The sequence below is a fragment of the Chrysochloris asiatica genome, unplaced genomic scaffold, assembly GCF_000296735.1.
Source record: "Chrysochloris asiatica unplaced genomic scaffold, ChrAsi1.0 scaffold00001, whole genome shotgun sequence".
Taxonomy (NCBI): domain Eukaryota; kingdom Metazoa; phylum Chordata; class Mammalia; order Afrosoricida; family Chrysochloridae; genus Chrysochloris; species Chrysochloris asiatica.
Window position 1 is genome coordinate 38,228,396 of NW_006408519.1, and position 19,928 is coordinate 38,248,323.

The 19,928-nt window shown below is 49.7% G+C and overlaps 1 protein-coding gene across 1 annotated transcript in view; it reads right to left on the reverse strand.

Moving 5' to 3' along the window:
• Positions 1-444: 444 nt before the first annotated feature.
• The window catches only part of ASAP1 (ArfGAP with SH3 domain, ankyrin repeat and PH domain 1), a 306,393-nt gene continuing 286,909 nt past the window's right edge, over positions 445-19,928 (reverse strand). Inside the window, exons 24-28 of the mRNA XM_006830709.1 lie at positions 14,129-14,198; positions 11,777-11,835; positions 3,273-3,742; positions 1,201-1,323; positions 445-519 (exon numbers count right to left, since the gene is read on the reverse strand). Of these exons, the coding sequence (XP_006830772.1) occupies positions 445-519; positions 1,201-1,323; positions 3,273-3,742; positions 11,777-11,835; positions 14,129-14,198 (797 nt within the window). The remainder of the gene's footprint in view (positions 520-1,200; positions 1,324-3,272; positions 3,743-11,776; positions 11,836-14,128; positions 14,199-19,928) is intronic.

A 19,928-nucleotide genomic window follows, 5' to 3' on the forward strand; every position in this document is an offset into this window, starting at 1 on the left:
TGGAAGACAGAACCCACCCCCTGTGCTAATGCTGCATGTTCCAGAACCCGACTGAGAATACTGCTTTGTTGGGAACAGAGTGGCTGCGAGGCCCCCCTGTACTTTCCTGGAGACTGTGTCTACTTGCAAAGCCAGTGGTTCGGGCTCCTGTTTCTTCTTGTTTGCTTGCTTGTAAAAAAGCAGTGAGAGAGATGTAAGTGTGAAGATGCCAAGCATGGCTTTGGCAAACCAGTACGGCGTGCCGGGTTCCGAGGCTGCCGTAATGCTGGGAAGGCAGAACAGCATGGACGTTTACATACACACTGCGTCCACCTCCTGCGGTGGTCCCTGCCTGAGCTTCGGGGTCTGTAACGGCAGCTATCTATCTACACGTGGTGCACGGGGCGGCGTGGAGCGGCAGTCTGCAGGCAGGATGTGGATGGTCGGGGCGGGTTCTGCTTCCTGCTAGTCAGACAGGATGTGCACGAAGGACACTGGGAAGACCCCCTTCCTTTCCGGCTGTCCCTCGATGTGCCCAATCTGCAAGGGAGCAGGGTTGTCAGGTAGGAGGCAGTGGGAGCCTCTGTGCTGGGTGGGGGTGAGTGCCCAGGGTCACCCTGCACCCCAGACCATGGTGAGGGTGACCAGGTGGGAACCACCCAGAGAGTCGACGGCATGCTCAGCACTCTGACCCAAGTCTTGGACAGTGCACGGCGGTCCCCGAGGGGGTCTTACTGCCCTCATTTTAAAGATGAAAGGAGAGCAGTTTGACTGAGGAGCTGTCCATGCAACCACCCGACTCTTGAGTGCACGCTCTGTGCCACGTAGCTGCCCAAGGAGGCACCTCAGACAAACCTCAGCCTCTCACCTGCGAGGTGGGCTTGCTGCCTGCTCCCACTAAAGCTCAGACACACAGCTGAGTCCGGTGAAGTCTGAGAGCCAGGCTGTGATGGGACGGCCTTGGGCCCCAGCTTTCAGTGAAGACTTGCGTTGCCCGTCTCTGACCTGGGCTTTACTACTTGCACCCCAAGGGCCTCAAAGAGTTTGTGGGGAAGTGGAAAGAAGACATAACGGGACTTTCCCGTGGACTTTGGGAAGCCCCTTGCACACGCTCACACGTATGTGGCACGCGTGTGTGGAAAGGGTGCTCTGGGGGAGGATACTGAAAGGCAGCGGCTGAGGGCGGCTCCCTTCGGGATGAGGTGAGGTGTCTGCACGTACCCACCACTCCTGGTCTTCCTCCCCGGTGACGATGATCACCTCCCCCTCGATGAACGTGAGCTCATCATCATTGTCCGCCTGGCAGTCGTAAATGGTCTTCACTCGCCTCACTTTGTTTTTACCCTGAAACGAGGATGCTGGGTTTTAGATGGAAGAAGGGAACCAGGACAAGTGGGGAGGCTTTGGAGAACACCTGAGGCTCGCGGCACCTCAGTGTCCTCAGCGGCCATGAGCCATGCACGTTCTGTTCCCTCGCCTTGTGTCAGGGCAGCACCTGAGTTACAGGGTGGGCATCACAGAGCTGTTGCCACCAGAGTGTGACAGGATGCCACCGAGACGTCAAAGAGTTCATGGGAAAATGGACTCAGAAGATGATGGAACTTTCCCACGAACTTTGTGAAGCCCCCGACGTGGGAAGGACCACCATTAGACTAGGCCTAGAAGCACGACTCATCGCCCTCATGCTCCCCACATCAGCACACAGCAGTTACAGCAAAGGGCAGAGTCGGAAAACGGTTTCCAAAAACACGGCCCCGAGCATCTTGAATGAGAGGCAGAAACACATGTCCCTGCCCTGTCCTTGCATGCAAAGCCCCATCCGGACAGGCTGGGAAGGGGCTCATGGGAGGCTGTTACACCGGTTGGACTTAGGTTTTATCCTCTGGACTTCCTGTTCTTGGCGGACAGTAAGATGGGAATAGGGAAATCACCTTCCAAGGGATGTCTGAGCAGGTGGCTGGACAGCAGTGAGAAAGGCCACCTGTCACTGAAAGACTTTAGTGTGACTTTCCTGTCCCCTGGCATCTCCTTTCATCCCCTGATGTGCGGCCTGGGGACAGCCAAGAAGGCCCGTTATGAGGACTTGTTTACAGTGGGGAGGGTGCAATGAGGTGACAAAGCACCTGGAAAGCACGTGGCAAGAACTGCTTAGAGCTGGGGAGACCACCGGTGGTGCCCAGGCCCTGGATGGTTGTCCTCAGGGTTAGAAACAGCACCTCACACACAAAACATGTGGGACCTGGGAACATGGTCTTGATTTTGTATCTTTAATATTGATGAAGTCACTGGATTTTGCAAACAATTAAGGTGCTTGCCTGCTAACTGAAAAGCTGAAGGTTCAAGTCCACCCAGAGATGCCATGGAAGAAAAGCCTGGGAGCTACTTTTACAAAACCAGTGACTGTAAACCCGAGGGAGCATGGGCCTACTCTGACACACGTGGAGTCACCGTGAGCCAGAAACGGAATAGACTGTGAATGCTCTTTGTTAGCATTGATCCAAGACTCTGTTTTCATATTAAAGTCTGAGTGGGGGCAAAGCTGTACTCCTCACCCTGGGGGTGGGTGAGTGCCCTAAAAGGCTCAGTGGTCTATGGGATAAAGAACACACTTTTTCCCACAGCGCCTCATTCTACAAAGGCTTTAAGGAAAAGAGGTGATTTTAAAATTAGAATGTATTACAGAGAAGAATAGAAAGTATTTTGTGAGAATGATTGGCCAGACAGAAATCTTGTGCTTGGGGGTGTTAGGAGGAGGCAGGAGAAGCTGGGACTTGGGGGCACTGCCTTCCTGACTAGTGGGGGTTTACTACATTTGCCGTATTTTACGCAAACAGTGCTCCTTATGTGGGTTTTTGGCAAACTGCACAACCCCTTCATGTGTAAGTTTCCTTATTGTTGTTAAATAGGTTCAGACTCACAGTGACCCTATATAGGGTTTTCAAGGAGCGGCTGGTGGGACTGAACCGCTGACCTTGCAGTCCAGTGCTTCTCCTACAGAGCCACACCAGGATTCCCTATGCACCCTCTATGAGAAAATACACAGTAATTGTCCAGTATCTGTTTCCACATGAGTTTTTCTTTGAATACGGGGAAACGGAGCCTCAGAGAGGTGAATTAAGTTGTCCAGGTCACAGGGTCATGTTAGTTCTGGAAGCCAGGCCTGGAAGCCTGTATGTTATGGCCAACCAGCACTCTGTATTCTCAGAGCCAGGTGCTCGAACCAGAGCGAGGCCGTCTGGTGTGGAGCATGCACCCTCCCGCCCTTGAGACACTGCAGACGGGCGCCCACCTACCGTGTTGATCTTCCTGGGCAGAGGGACGGGGGTCTCTGGCAGAGTGGGTGTGACGTCACTGGACTCGTCAGATGCTTGCTTCTGAAGGGTGTCTCTGGACTGCACATTTGGGGACAGATCCATGGGGTGGGACTTTGGAGGGACGTCTGAGGGCTGCTGGGCCTTGGGTGAGAGCTCGCTAGCCTGCGATTTTACCAGCAGGTCTCCTAGCTGGGGCTTGGGGGGCAGGTCCTTCATTTGCGGCTTGGGAGGTAAGTCTGAGAGCTGGGGCTTGGGGGGCAGGTCACCCAGTTGTGGCTTGGGGGGCAGTTCTCCTGGCTTAGGTGGCAAATCTCCCATTTGGGGCTTGGGGGCCAGTTCTGTGGGCTTTGGGGGCAGGTCTCCAGGTGGAGGCTTCTGGAAGACTTCAGCTGGGACGTTGGCTTTGTCCAAGGAGAGATGATGGCTGGTCTCTGTCTTCCTCAGCGCCACTGAGGGAAGTAAACAGAGTGGGAAGTCAGCGGAGTGCACACAGGGAGGGTGGGCCCCACCACCATGAGGAGCTGCAGCAACATGAGAGCACGTGGTGCAGGAACCAGGCCCAGGTGGCCTGTTGTGAAGAGTCAAGGCGTCCACATCAAAACTAAGATGCTTATATGCCTCGACTATGTAGAACCAGGAGGGCCAAACGAATCCAGAATGAAAAGAATACAAACTAGACACACGAAAAAGATGATAGAAAATGGGACTGGAATTGATCCACAAGTTTATCACCACACAGTGTAGGTGTTTAAAGTATTTTCGATCTGCTCTTTCTTAGACAAGAGTGTTCATTCTCCTTTTACCTGTGATAGGAGTAAGAAGAGCACTTGCCCCGCTCTTTATTACTGGTGGTGGTGGTGTGCCATGGAGTCGGTTCTGACTCAGTGACCCTGTACAGGGTTTCCGAGATGTAAATCTTAATGGGAGCAGAAAGTCTCATCTTTCTCCTGCGGAACAGCTGGTAGTCTGCTGACCTCGAAGTTGGCAGCCTGACTCCTAACCACTATGCTATCAGAGTTCCTTATTAGTAGCAAGCAAGTTTCAATGCTGCCTTCTAGCCCATTCTACAGCTGCAGCATAATTACTAATACCCCCATTATGAAACACTGATGAAATATACACAATAAAAGGGAAATATGTTTCTTTTCTAACAAACATACATGCTCATGAATGTATCTTTCTTAAAAATCATGGATTTACAATACACACACTGGCTGTAACTGTTTTATCCACTTAAGGTTCTGAGCACTTCCAGGTCTTGGTGGCTGCGGAGCACCCCGCAGCTTGGGGAGGCTACAGTGGGCTTAACCACACCGACACCTCTGCACCTGTTGGTATCTCTAATTCCACCTCTTGCCAGCTGTGTGACTTCAGGCCAATTATACAACCTCTCTGTGCCTAGTCATCCTCATTTCTAAAACTACAGTCTCACAGGGTTGTCACAAGGATGATGTGATTTCACGTATGTAAACATGTATGAATAGGACGTGGCAGGCTGTTATCATGTAAGTGCATTATCATCATCATTGTAACTGTTGTTTATTCCTCAAGGCAGGTTCCCTATTATGCATGTTTGCCACTCTGGGGAGCTCTGGCAGCGCTATAGAGTAAGCACTGGACTGCTGACCACAGGGTGGACAGGTTCCATCCCAGCCCGCTCTGTGGAAGAAAGGGGAGGCTGTCTGCTCCTGGAGAGATTGAGAGTTTTGGAATTGGCTCAGTGGCAGGGGGCTGGCTGGCTTTATGTTTTCCTCACTCGGCTCTTGGTCCAGGCGCTGAACATACAGTAGCCTCCCAGAGAGGAAGGAGCTGACCCAGCCACATCCAACTGAGGATTTTATCTAAAATCACAAGTATTCTCTCAGTTATACAGAAAGAGGGAAGCTAGCCCAGAGTTGCAAAAGCGACAAACTGTGCCAGGGTGGTTCTGGCCCGGCTGCCCAGCCACCTCCAGCGCATGCAGGCCACCATGGCCCTCCAGCTTCAGCACACGCACTTTGACTCAGAGAACTCAGCCAGACCAGTCAGAGTCTCTTCCAGGAAACTGGAAAATTAGGTTAGCAAGGGAAAACAGCCAGAGGAAGGCAGACAGAGGGGAGAGGACCCTGTATGCACAGTGTAGAACAACAGAAAAAAAAAGATGATATATCATCATTGGTGGTCTTGGGAGGTAAGCCTTCAGGTGGTGCCTTTTGTTTTTTCTTTCGGTTACCTGAATTTTTCAAACATGCTACAGTACATATTTATTACTTTTATAATAAGAATAAAAAAGAAGAGACAGTCTCTCCTTTAGGGGAGCCTGTCCAATCAGGGCTATTGTATTTCTGAGATTGTTTTGCTTCCATCCTTCCAATAAAGGGCCCTCTCTGAACTGCGTCCTTACACACGTACATGCACGAAAAGGTACATGAAAGAAAGGCCAAGAAATGTCCGTGCGGCCGGTCCATGACCACAGGAAACACAGCTACGCTGAGCTCGAAAGCAGAGAAAGAAGGCTGCAGCGTGACTACTACAGACATCCAGATGTCCTCCGGGGGCAGTTCCACAGTGTGGAGTTAGGGTCACCTATGTGCACTGAGAAAAGCCTCACGGGTCTCTACCACTGCTTTTACCCAAAGAGTGCCTTGAAATACCCACAGAGAGGGAAGAAGTCTTCACATCAAGTATCAATCGTATTCCCTCTGTATACGGGGTAGATAGGGACGGGCCTTAGACAATGGCTACCTAAAATGAGGGGGCGGTATAAAGGCACCAAGTGACAAGCTTACAGTTTTCAAGAGTGAAAAAGAAAAAAAAGAGAAATGGTCAATGTTCCACCTCACACATGAGAATCCTGGAAAACAATATAAATACATTGTAATATAATGTAAATACAAAGGTCTATAATAGAAATACACTGTAATACAATATAAATATAAAATAAATACATTGTAATACAATGTTCCACCTCACACATGAGAATCCTGGAAACATAATATGAATACATTGTAATACAATATAAATATAAAATAAAAACATTGTAATACAATGTTTCACCTCACACATGAGAATCCTGGAAACATAACATAAATACACTGTAATACAATGTAAATACACTGTAATACAATGTAAATCCAATGGTTCTGTGTGGACAATTGTCACAGTAGTTAAGTCTAACATTTTTTACTTTTGTGGAAATGTGAATTCATCTCAGCTTTCTATATAGCAATTTGGCTCAATAAATCAAAACCCTAAAAAAAAAAGAGTGCATTTAAAATAATGGGGACCCTGGGATAGAGGGGATTCACACACGGGTGAGAGAGAGGCTGGTGGAGGAAAGATGAAGGCAGGGAGAAATGCCAGAGTTAAAGTGAACAGAGGCAAATACTGCTACCTGAGAGAACCTGGAGGGGATTGCTATCATTGTAACAGAGCAAAGTATGTGATCCATCAAATGCAAACCTTCACTCAGATCACAATACAAAGTAAACCAAAAAAGAAAAAAGAAAGAAAAAACGCACGTTCACATTGAAGTAAGAGATTTAGTAAGCATTAGCACCAAAGCCATGAAAATGAAAAGAACACCCCCCCAACAAAACGAATTCACTGCAGAAAATTCCATAGATAAAGGAAACCAGCAACACCACACAGAAAAGCATACAACAAAATGACAGCACTCAATTGAGACCTTTTGATGACTACACTGAATGTCCATGGATTCAATGCACCAGGAGAGACAGAGAGCGACAGGACAGGTAGGAAAACAAGGTCCTTCAGCAGGCTGTCTACAGGAGCCACATCAAAAGGATGGAGTCAGCCTACATGCCCAGCATCAGAGAATGGCCCAACTAACTTTGGAATGCCATACAGTGTTGAAGAAGATGAGTCTGCGAATTTATCTCATTACATAGATGAACCTGGAGGACATTATGCTGAGTGACAGTACCCAATCACAAAAGGGCAAATACTGGATGAGACCACTGTTGTGAAGAGAAACATTCTAAGATGGTTGCCTGGAGGTAGGGGAGGAAAAATAGTTCACAGGCTAAAGGGTGAATGATACAGAAAGCACCAAAAGAAGATGGAAGGAAAACACACTGTACCAAAAAGAAACGGTTGATGTTCAACGGTTTCAAAAAGTAGCATATGATCAAGAGCCAATGATCCTGAAGGAGGAAGTCCAAGGTGCACTGAAGGAATTGGCAAAGAACAAGGCATCAGGAATTGATAGAATAAAAATTGAAATATTTCAAGAAAGTAAGGTGGCACAGGAGGCACTCACTCATCTCTGCCAAGAAATTTGGAAGACAACTACCTGGCTGACTGATAGGAAGAGATCTGTATTTGTGTCCATTCTAAAGAGAGGTGACCCAATGGAATGCAGAAACTGGACAATATCTTTGATACCCCAGGTGAGCAAAGTGTTACTAAAGGTATTACAGAAACGGCTGCAAGCATGCATTGACAGAGAACTTTCAGAGGTTCAAGCTGGATTCAGAAGAGGCCGTGGAACGAGGGATATCACTGCTGATGTCTGATGGATCTTGGCTGAAAGCAAAGAATATCAGAAAGATGTTTACCTGTGCATTATTGATTATGCAAATGCTTTCAATTGTGTGGATCGTGACAAGCTACAGACAACATTGTGAAGTATGAGTATTTCAGGACACTTAATTGTGCTCATGAGGAATCTGTACACCAACCAAGAGGCAGCTGTTTGAACAAAACACGGGAACACTGAGTGGTTTAAAATTAAGAAAGGTGTGAGACAGGGTTGTATTCTTTCACCATACTGATTCAACCTGTATGCTGAGTAAATAATCCGAGAAGCTGGGTTCTATGAAGAAAAACATGGCATCAGGATTAGAGGAAGACTCATTAACAACCTGTGATATGCAGATTATGCAACCTTGCTTGTTGAAAGTGAAAACTTAAAATATTTACTGATGAAGATCAAAGAGCACAGCCTTTGGTATAGATCACATCTCAATGTAAAGAAAACAAAAATCATCACTGGACCAATAAATAACATTCTTATCAATGGAGAAAACATTGACGTTGTCGAGGACTTCATTCTTTTTGGATCAACTATCAACACTCATGGAAGCAGCAGTCAAGAAATCAAATGATGTAGTTCATTAGGCAAATCTGCTGCACAAGACCTTTTTAAAGTGTTGGAAGAGCAAAGATTTCAGCTTGAAGAGTAAGGTGTGCCTGACCCAAGCCAAGGTATTTTCAATAACCTCATAAGCATGTGAAAGCTGGACAGTGAATACAGAAGACCGTATAAGAATTGATGCTTTTGAGTTATGGTGCCATGGGCTGCCAAAAGAACCAATAGATCTGTGTTGGAAGAGGTTGCAACCAGAGTGCTCCTTGGAGGCCAGGATGACCACACTTGGTCTCTCATACTTTGGACATATTGTCAGGAGGGACCAGTCGCTGGAGAAGGATATCATGTTTGGTAAGGTGGAGGGTCAGAGAAAAAAAGGAAGACCCCCAACGAGATGGATTGGCCAAGTGGCAGCATCAATAGACTCAAGCGTGGCAACAATAGTGAGGTTGACCCAGGACCGGGCAGTGTTTTGTTCTGCTGTGCATAAGGTTGCTATAAGTCGGTACCGACTTGATGACACCAAACAACAACAACAAAGGGTAGAGATGTTAACATAGTATATTACAACAAGAGGAAATACACACAACAGGCAGAGGGAAGAGGCAAGGAGGAAGGCAAGAGTTAAAGTGAGGAGAGACAAATACTGTTAACTGATGGCACATGGAGGGGATTGCAATAAAGGAAAGCATGGGATTTGCTGAATGTAAATCTGATGATCTGTCCTGCAAACCTTCATGTAAGTCACAATTAAAAAACAAAACTAAAAAGGTGATGCTCAGGAGAGGGGAGGAGGGCAGCCTGACCAGGGTGGGTGCAGGGGAGGGAGGCCCCCCAAGCACCCCCAAGCACCTCCTAGGGGAGGGCTTAGAAGCCCCCCAGGGCACCTGGAGAGAAAGTGCAGCAGTCTGACAGCAGTGGCCTGGGCGGGGTCAGGTGGAGTTGCCTGCAGCCTCTCCCCTCGCAGCACCCACTTGGAAATGATGGCATGCCTGGGTGGGTGGGAGAGGAAGAGGTGAAATGAGACCGGATATGAACTGATGTAAAGAAAACTTCACTGCTTTTGTATAGGATTATGGGAGACTTCAAATCCTAATCACACTCCTCCGGAGGGAGAGTGGCTGCAGAGAAGGAGGTGGTGGTTGGAGGGAGAGGTGCCAAGAAGGGAACTGACTGGGTTCTTTAGAAAACCATGAATGGCTAAGAAGGTACAAGGATGGCGTGCAGGGATTGAGGAGCCGGGATGGGCTGAGCCCTCCACTGAGCTGAGGAGATGTGAAGGGAACAACAGATCCTTCAGGGAGGCCAGGTCCTCCCAGGTTACTTGTGTCATGGTGCCAGTCAGACGAGAAGAGCAACAGCAGGGGAGAGGAGGGAAACAAGGCTATGAAGGGGACAGAGGCAGTGACCAGGTGGTGGCTTCCATGGGCACGTATGGGAGGGGTGGGGGAGCTGGAGAGGCGGCTGGGGTGGACCGAATGATGTCGTGCCATCTGTGGGGTGAGCACACAGGAATCTGGAGTAAGTTGTAGATAGGGGGACAGTGCCCCCCAAGTCCATCCTGACTCATACACAGTGACCCTACAGTCAAAGTAGAAGTAGTGCTCCCTAGGTTTTCCACAGCTACACGTCATTATGAAAGCAGACAGTGCCATTTTGCTCCCTTAGAGTCAATGGTGGGTTCAAATCGACCTACAGGTTAGCATCTGAGTGCTTAAAACACTACGTCACCAAGGCTCTTTGACAAGGGGGACAATGCCTGGGACCCTTTTCTCAAACATCTGTGAGACCAGGATAGAGACAAAAAGAAAAACAAGACAAAACCTGAGATTAAAAAAAGAAGCTCCTAGATGGATCTTGGGCAGTAGGCAGGTAGGCAGTCACCATCCATGTCCCTGGTGTCTTGGTGGCCCCTCCTTGCTCTTTGCTGAGTGTCCCCGAAGGCGTGAGAAGAGTTTCTTTGAAAAAACTAAATTCTGAGCCACTTGGATACAGCAGCTAGGAATGATGGGATAGGACTACGGCTCTATCGTGTTCGTTTCTGGAACTGAAGCAATGTTAGGAAAGAAACACTCCCATCAAGAGAGGAGAACAGGAGTGGAGCGTATCCTTTGGACCTGGTATCCCTGGCACCATGCAGTTCTAGACGTGGGGGAAGACTGATGCCAACATGCATGGAGAGCTCCAAGGAATGCCAGGCCTACGGACGCTGGAAGGAAACAAGGCCCTCGCCCGGCGCTGACTACATCCCTGGTTAGTAAAGCCATCCACTTGTGATCTTTCTGCCCCAGCAGCACTAGAGTACTGACATAAAATCTGCTCCGGGGAATCCTTCCTTCCTGGTTGGTGGAGAATGAAGAGCAGCCATTGGGACCTTTCATCTAACTGCCAGGGAGCCCGGCTCGGCCAAAGACCCCACTTCACAGAAGAACCCCAACAGAGGCAGCTGAGCACTGGGCTGGGGTCTACAGGGGCTCAGTCCTGTTGCTACCGTGAGCTCCACTGAGGTTCAGTCACGTCAGACATGGGCCCTGTGGCCTTATGTGTGAGTCTAACACTCAGGCCTTGCAAGCATGAGTGTGCCTGTAGTCCTAAGAAGACTGAAATGCTGGTTGTACAAACGGAAAGCTTGTCGGGAGTACAGACAATTTGATCAAAGAGCTGAGTGTCTTGGCTTGGCAATGCAGCAGCGGGTAGAGACACTGCTTTCTTGTACTTCACGGAGCACGGGCCTCTACTCTGCACGGCAGATGCCACCCGAAAGGGGGGGGGGGTCTTTCTGAGGCAGGGTTTCTTTCTGCCCTCAGGCAACCTTACGAGGTTGGCAATCTATCTCCCAGCTTTCCAGAGCAGGCATCGTTGGCTTAGCAAAGTGCAAAGGCGCTTGCTCAAGGCCCAGAGTAAGTGACAGAGCTGGTATCTGCTCCCAGGTCTCTGATGTTTGCAGAGGATAAAGAACGGTACCTTTGGGTAATAACAACGTGTCTTCTGAACAAGTATTCTGCTTTGAAAAGAGCCCTGGGAGCACAGTGGATTAAGGAAGGCCTGCTAACCAAAAAGATCAGTGGCTCGAACCCACCAGCTGCTCCTTGGGAGAATGACGTGGCAGTCTGTTCCCACAAAGATTAACAAGCTCAGAATCCCTGTGGGACAGTTTCACTCTGTTCTTTAGGGTCCCTATGAATCGGAAGTGACTTGACAGCAGTGGGCATTGGATGCCATGCTTTAAGAAGCAATACAATGTTTTGAAATGATAAAATTTCAGGTAGTAAATATTTACTGGGCACCTACTATGTGCTGGGAACTGTTCTCGGTGTCGAGACAGATCAACAAGCAGAGGAGACAAGGATCCCCGTACCCTGAATGTCAGTGTGACAAAGCCCAGTCTTACCTTTCTGAGGTAGTTTAGGAAGAACTCTTGGACCAAGGGCAGTCTTTGCAGAACTGGTGCTAAGGAACAGATAAGAAACATTTAAGATGCAAAATACCACAACGCCAGCGGTGCTACATTAATCAAGGAAGTCTAGAGAGTCTTGTCAAAATTACTTTAGAGAAACATCACAATCTAGTTTCCAGGATTCAGAGTGTGCCTGGCTGGGAGGAGCAAGGTCAGGGTGGGCAACAAGGAACTCTCTTAGGGGTGAAGGCAGCGTTTACAGAGCACTTGGCACTGTCACGGGGGACCCCAGCGCCTGCTCTGCTCTACCAGAGAGCACCTGGTCTTGTGTGGCAGCCGGGTGCAGTAGCTCTCCTTAGCCCTGTTTTCAGTATAGAAACTCAGGCATGTGGGCTTTAGGTGACTGCTGAAGGTAGAAGTGGAAATTCAGGTCCAATTCTGATTCCCAAGCTTCCCCCATTGTTGGGTGTTGTTGGGCTGGTTCTGACTCAAAGTGCCCACAGGACAGAAAATTTTCTAGACTCTAATCTTTATGGATGTAGACTGTGGGGTCTTTCTCCCACAGACCCCTGGGTGGGTTTGAACCATCCATCTTTACGTTAGCAGCTGAGCTGTTAAGTATTGGACCACCAGATCTTCGTCATCTTTTCCTGACCTTCCCCTCCTTTGATGGGCACGTTAACGAGTAGGAGAGATGCTCGTGTGCCGGTAACAGAGAAAGACCAAGAACATGGTATCTGACTATGTAAGTTGCATCCCACTCTTACCACAGAAATGCCAGAACTGCATCTGTGTGCCGGAACCCACCCTTACTCTTAACAAGGCACCCTAGAGCACTGGAGTCCTGGTGTGGCGCTGCAGGATAAGCACTGAAGTACTAATTGAAAAACTGGCGGTTCAAACCCACTAGCTGCTCCTTGGAAATACTATAAAGGGTGGCTATGAGTCAGTGGCCCTTAACAGCAACAACTTTACAAAGCCCTGCAGCCCCACAAAGCCTTGCAGCCTCTTTTTTAGTATCTCCCATCTCCTATTCTGTTCTCCGATGCCCTAAGATTTCGTTTCGCCCACCTTTTATCCCAACTACATTTTTATTTTAAAGGGGAAAACCAAAGCCACCAACAAAAGGAAAAAAAACCAACTGTGTCTCTTTCTTGCTCTTTCCTGGCCCTCAAGTCACCCTTGGTCTAAACTGCTCTTTTCTCCACTCCCACGGAACCCCACTAATCTTGGGGCTACTAGAGAAGACTAGATAGAGCCACCACTACATGAGAGGGGGGTCAGCAGGAGGGATTTTGCTTCCTGTGGAGGGGGCTTCTCCTGGGTCCTGTCTCAGAATCGTGCCAGGAGACACATCTGCATGGTACTGACGTGCTTACCACGCACACTCCTGGCAATGCTACAGGGCTGAGGTCTAGGGTTAGAAATGCCGTCCACGACAGAGCGTGGGTGGACCTGGCTTCTTCCAAGAGGCTGTCTGCTGCTGTGGTAGTGTGTGTGTGCACATGTGTGTACACGTGTGTACATACAGGTGTATGCACCCCCTGCGTGAGGAGAAGAGTGTGGTGGCCATGCGAATGGACAGAGTCCAGGGCCAGTGTGTCATCTGCATCCCTGTGACCTATACTTAGGCCTGCCAGGCCTTGGCGTTCTCATCTTTAAAACTGAAGGTGCCAGTAACTGGATCCATGTCACAGACTGCAGACATGATTTAAGATTGTGGCGGTAAAGGAAGTGAGGATTTTGTGCTTTAATCTTTGTTAAGCTCTGAGGAGTTGGGTCTAGCAGTGACTGTGCCAACCTCATGGCTCGCACGTGGAGAGGACCTTCTGGGCTAGGGCAGGGTGGACACTGCCCATCATTCCGGTGAAAAGAAGGATGAGAGGAAGGCAGCAGGAAGCCCCCCAGGACAGGGAGCCCTGGGACAGTCACATTTGTGGGCGTGAACATCTGGGGCTATCAGCTTTTCACCCAGGAGTTTTTTTCCATCCCCACGTCTGTGAAAATGAGCCAGGAGGCCGAGCGACGTGAGAAATGACGTAATTAAAAAGACGGAAAGCAGTGCTCCTGTTGGCAGAGATGGCCAGGGCGCTGTGCCCATCAGGGTTTGCCAACAGAAGGAGGAGAGCTGGACACTGCTGTGACGTGGGGTCTGCAGACAGGGCCAGCGAGACCACTCGTTACCGTGGAGCAACAAGATTCAGGTACCCATGGAGGGCAGACAGTTGGCACCAGCAGGGTGACCACCCTCTGAAAAGCACCAGCAAGGCGCTGAGACGCACTTCTGTACTTCTGCCCGTTGAAACGCTGAGCCCAACGAGCGGCAGGAGTACCAGGGGGCCTTACCTTGATTGCTGAGATAGCCCCTCAAACTTGTTGGCCGTCTTACTGGATGACGAGGGACCCACGTCATTACCTATAGGGAAAAGGACAGCGATTTGTATCTTCAGATGGGGAAAAGAAACACAGAGCTGTGCGGATTGGGCAAAGAGAGAAGGGAGCTTGCAAAGACCCAGCCCTGTCTTCACAACAAAGCAAACCTAAGCACAGCTCTGGAGCTTGGACACCACACTTACTGCCAGGAAAGGATGAAATCAAAGAGGGGGCAGCTGGCTCCTGGGGCTGGGCTTTCTGAAATGATAGGACTTTGCTGACGGCCCATTGGCTCCAGATCTGTTCTCAGCACAGGGGTAGAGGAAAAACATGAAATTCCAAGCTCACCCTGAAGTCCCCATGTCAAGTGTCTTTCCCCAGAAGGCAGACAACTCACAAGTCACATGAGCGACAGCGTGACTGTGAATGTGTGCACTGGAGGGCACTGGTTAGCAGGATGGCAAACCTGGTACATGTCATCAGGAGGGACCAGTCTCAGGAAGAGGGCACCATGCTTGGTAAAGGCAGGTGAGAAGAGGAAGACTGTCAATGAGATGGTTTGACACTGTGGCTGCAACAACGTGGCTCCAACAAAACAGCAATTGTGAGACTGGTGCAGTTTCGCTCTGTTGTGCACAGAGTTGCTATGAGTCAGAGATGACTCGATGGCCCCTAACAACAAGTCATTCACCAGGTGTTTACTGAGCACCTACTGTGTGCAAGACACTCTTCTTGCATAACGTAGTTGAGGAATACAAGTATGTAAAAATAAACTACCATCAGGGAAGAAAAGAGTTAAGTACGGAACAACCAAAGCACCTTCCAGGCAGCTGGGCTGTGAACTATCATAGAGGGAGAGGTGCTGGAAATGGGTCTGCCTTCAGAAAAATGCTTCCCGACCACAGCTTCATAGCTGAGCGTGGCTACGAGGTACTCAATGGAGGGCAAGGTTGGGGGCACGTGGAGCTGTAAGAAGATGACACTGAACACGGGAGGGTGCCTGCCCTCAAGGGGTAGGGATTCTGGTAGAATCCACCTGAGACTTGGATGCAGCAGAGAAGTAAACACAGAAGAAAATAAAGGTCATTACTGCATTTAGCATTTCACAATTTCAGAGTTTCAGAAACCGTCCTATGCCCCCCAGGTCCCTTCACACATTGTGATGGTGCCCGCCAGTGACTGGCCCTGGCCATCTCGTCCCCATTTTGTTCCCTCTCACACACCCAGCAGGAGTGGTACAAAGGCAGTACAACCCCATCACTACCCTCCGATTTCACTGTCCAGCCTGCGAGATGCACACACGACTGTACTAACAATGTAGAACCACGTGAATGTGGACTAGACTTGGTTTCTGTGAAAACACAGATGAAATGGTGATGGGGGTCTTGCTGGGAGGAGGGGCAGGGAGCACCCTTTAGAGGACTTCCTGAAGGGAGGTGACGGCAGAGGGGGAGATAAGTACCCTTTGTCCAAAGTGGATTGAATGAAAGCAGGTTCTTGTGTGACCCACTGTGGAGCGCTGGGTAATCCTGGGACCACGTCAAATAGTGAACCCCCAGGGATAGCATCAGCTGCCAGTCGGAGAAGAGGCATGGGAGGGCCCTTTCCTAGTCCTGGAGGAAGTACGGCCTCTGGACCACCAGAACTGTGAGGGAATCGATTTCTGTTGCTTTAGATCACCTAGGAATCTAAGACAGGAAGCCAACCTGACAGACGGCCAGGTGGAATCCTCTGGAATCTACTGGGCACAGCCGTCTCCATGGTTCCAATTCATTTCCTTGCCCTCTGACCACCTTCCTAGAGGCCTGGAAATGGTAGGGCAGGTGAAGATATGGGTTGAGACCATCACATGATCATACGACAGACAGCTCTGCCCAGTAGATTCCATCAGCTGCCCAAACCCTTCTCATCAGTCCTGCCCTCCTACCCCTGCCCCACACGAGAGACTGGTAGCAGTAAGCCAATTTTAAGGACAAGCAACCCAGGGTAAGTGAATGAAGGGCCTCAGGGAACACGGACAAATGTCCACCTAGGAGTCCTGAGCTCAGTCTACACGCTCTTCATGACCTATCACCATGTCATAGTAACACTGATAAACAGTAATTATAAGGTATGGCTATAGCCTACCTGCCAGCCGTTCCTTGGAAACCCTATCTGGGGTCGTTATGACTTGGAACCGACTGGATGGTACTTAACAACAAAATGCTTATGAGCTGGACAATAGAATACTGTTTTATACAAGGGGCTTCAAAAAGTTTCTGCCAAAATGAAAATTTAGTAAGATAAAGTAACTACTTGTCTAACATCAAGTAGCTAATAAGGGTCCGGGTTGGGCTAGAAGGTGGGCAGCCTGCCTTGAGGTCTGCACCAACCCGATTGCGCCTCCTGCTGCACCTCTGGACAGAGCTCTCTGTTACTCTTGGGGCACTGATGCCCGAAGCAGCAGCAAACCTGTAGTCACCAGGACAAAAGTCTTTCCAGTGGAGCTTGGCTTCATTTGAGTAAGACATCCTTTCTAGCTACCAGGATGTTTCCACGAGATCCTAACAATATTTAAGTGATCTCACTGAGTCCTGACTATGCTGTGCTCACTTTCTCAGCTCCATGTTCACAGGGCAATCTGCAGGGCCGGCTCTCACACCAGCGGAGTGGAATGAGCCACAAACCACCCAAGCCAGTCAGTTCTGATCCACAGTGACCCTCTAGAACTGTCCCATAAGGCTTTCTGAGGCGGTCACCTTTATGGAAGCAGAATGCCACATCTTTCTCCTGTGGAACAGCTAGGGGGTTCGAACTGCTAACCTTTCAGTTAGCAGCTGAGTGCCACTGGTCTTGAAATGAGCTATTAACAATGGGAATGTCAAAGGCAGCTCCATGTTTGGGGGACAAACTGTTGCAATGGTTAATTCCTCTTCTTGACACAAAGCATTCCAAACAAGTGATTCTGGGATTGTGAGCATCGGACTGTCAGGGCTGCAAAGCTACCGGCACTGTTAAGGGCCCCCACACTGTTGTCGCACACTGTCCATGACCCCAGGCACAGATTTCTAGCGTCCTCAGTTAACCCTCCTCTCTCATGAACTCATGACCTGCAGTAAGAGTGGTCAGGGCTTCAGCTCCACCACTGACCAGCGGGCATAGCTCTGGATGAACTGGCCAATTCTGCTAAGCTGCAGACCCCTCACCTCCAGAACAGGGGAGGTACTAGCAGTGGCCACAATGAATGGCTGGGAGCATTCCACAGACGGTCACTGTGATTCCTAGCTCTCTGAGGGGAGTTAGCAGCCATGATGCGGATATGTGTGTGAGCTCCTCAAAGGCAGGGATGCTGCCCTCTGCTTGTCTTGTCGCTGTGAGCTAGTCAGGCACAGTCAGCAGGGGCCTGCTGAGAGGACAGGGCTCACAGTGGTGCCTCACCAACCTCTCCGCCCAGTGGTCATCTCACAGGCTCTCTACAACCAACGTCTATACAGCGTTTAGTCCCAGTGACCGAAGGGGAGTACACAGGCTCTTTCCCAGGGGTCACTTCATTAGGGACCAGCAGAATGCAGACCAGAACTTGGGACCTCCCGAGTGTCCGTGCAGGGCATGTGATAGGTCATCATGCTGTGTGGCCAGAACCTTCTCTGAGGCGCCCGGAGCAGCTCTCAGGGGATAACAACAAGAAGTCTCAAGTGTTATAATGCGGTTCATCGTACAGCCACACCGAGGGTCAGCTCTCACTTCTCTGCTCTTGACTGTAACATCTCAGGTTCCAGTCTCTGTCCACTTGCAGCCACTGGGCGTCCCCTTCACTTACTTTGCTACCTTTGTTCACTTCTGGTCTTCATTTCCATATGAACTTTACTTCTAGTTGTTTTAAAATATGTCATGGTCCTTTACAAGGGAGGTTATAAATAATGTCTCAAAAGGGGAGGTTTAAAGAAATGCCACTTCAAAACACCAGCAAGTTCCCACAAAACCCAAGTCTGCCTGCAGTCCTATTTGTGATCTGATCAAAAGTGTGCCTTTAATGGGCTAGACACAGATGCTGACTTCATCACGGCAGTGGGAGGCCTCGGCTATTTGGGGTATGGTGGACACGGTGGACCTGGCAGGACAAAGCCTGGAACAGCCTCCCTGCCTGGACTCTGTGCACACAGGGTCCCTGTGCTATGGGTGCTGCCCTTCAGGACTTAGTCCAGGGGCAAAGGAGGAGCAAGTGTCAGTGCCAACATCCGACTGCCTTCTGCAGGCACAGTGCTGTTATGTCAGGGTGGCGGGCGCAGGCTCTCAGAGCTGCACTCGCTGATGTTGATGTCAGCTGTCCCTTGACCAGCTGTCGGACTCTGGGCTCATTATTTTACCCTTCCGAGTCCCAGCAACCTCATTCTTAAAGTCGAGGAACTGACATTTCCTGCTCGGAGGATCTGCCACTAAATGCTCCCCACAACATGCTAACGAAAAGAACACATTACAGCTAATGATTAGAGACGTCCCAGGTGCTGGATTTCAGACGTCTAGCCTGCAGACTGCAAGAGGATACATTTCTGTGTTTGAAGACACCACGTGTGTTGTCCTTTGCTATAGCAGCCTCAGGACACCAAGACAGTTCCCATCCAGTCAACGCTGGACACAGTGGTGACCACAGCTAAGGTGCACCCGTGCCTTCTGTGTGCTGGGCCCTGAGCCTCAGGTGTTGTGTTAGCTCATCCCCGAGAGGACTCTGTAACACTGTAATGCAGGTAGTACTCCGCTGTACCAGTCCAATGCTAACAGCCAGCGTGGGAACTACTACTCTGTGCTAGTCTAACACAGGCGTGACCACTCCATAACAACACTACAACCCAGGGACGGGGACTAAGTCCACTGTAGAGCTGCAGATAGTAATGCACACAATAGGAAATACTTGCTCAACAGTTCAGGGCTAGCAAGTGGCTGAGAGGGGATTAGAATCCAGGCAGTCTGACACCAGGGTATACACTGAAGCCCTTTGTTCTACTGTTACAGCAAATAGCACATGGCTTTGTAAGGAGTTCCTCATGCACAGGGAGAGACGGGGATGCACACAGGACACTGGGGAATGGAGAGGGTCTCGGGGAGAGGCATCAACAGATTCCAGGGCACATGACAAGGAGCCCTCAGGTGCACCTCTCTGTGGCTGGCGAGTCCTGTGAGGTCTGAGGAGAGCTGAAAGGCTGCTCTTCCCCCACCCCCCCTTCTGGATCCTGGGCCAGTTTGGGGAAATGGAGAGCCCTAAAGACAGAGCGATGCAGAGGAGACTGCGACCATTCCAGAAACTGTCTAGGAGTCAGATGCCCCATGTGTACTTCACCCACCAGGTTGGTCCCTACCTTGGTTTCTGGGACCAGGTCACAGAGAGGGAGACCACCAAGCAGTGGTTATGCCACACACAGTGAGGACAGCAAAGCTAACCACTTGGTGGGAAGTCCAGTTGTGTGTGTGGGTGTGTCTATTACAGATGTGTACCAAACCAGCCCTGGAGGGGAATCCAGCTGTGGTGTGTGTGTCTCACAGATGTGCACTGAGCCAGCACTTGAAAAACGGCTTTGATCACTTCAGAATCATTGTTTGGAGTTGTGAATGACTCCCGAAGTCTGTGACGTGACACATTCTCACTTTTGTTGAGGACAGGGTTTGGTTTTGTCCTTCCAGCCTGGCTGTACACAGTAGGCCCTTAGCTGGTTAATGCCACAGCACCAGGTGCCAGGTAGGTACTGATGCAAAAAAAGCGACAACTTTGTTTCCTGTTGAAAAGTATCGTTAATACCCC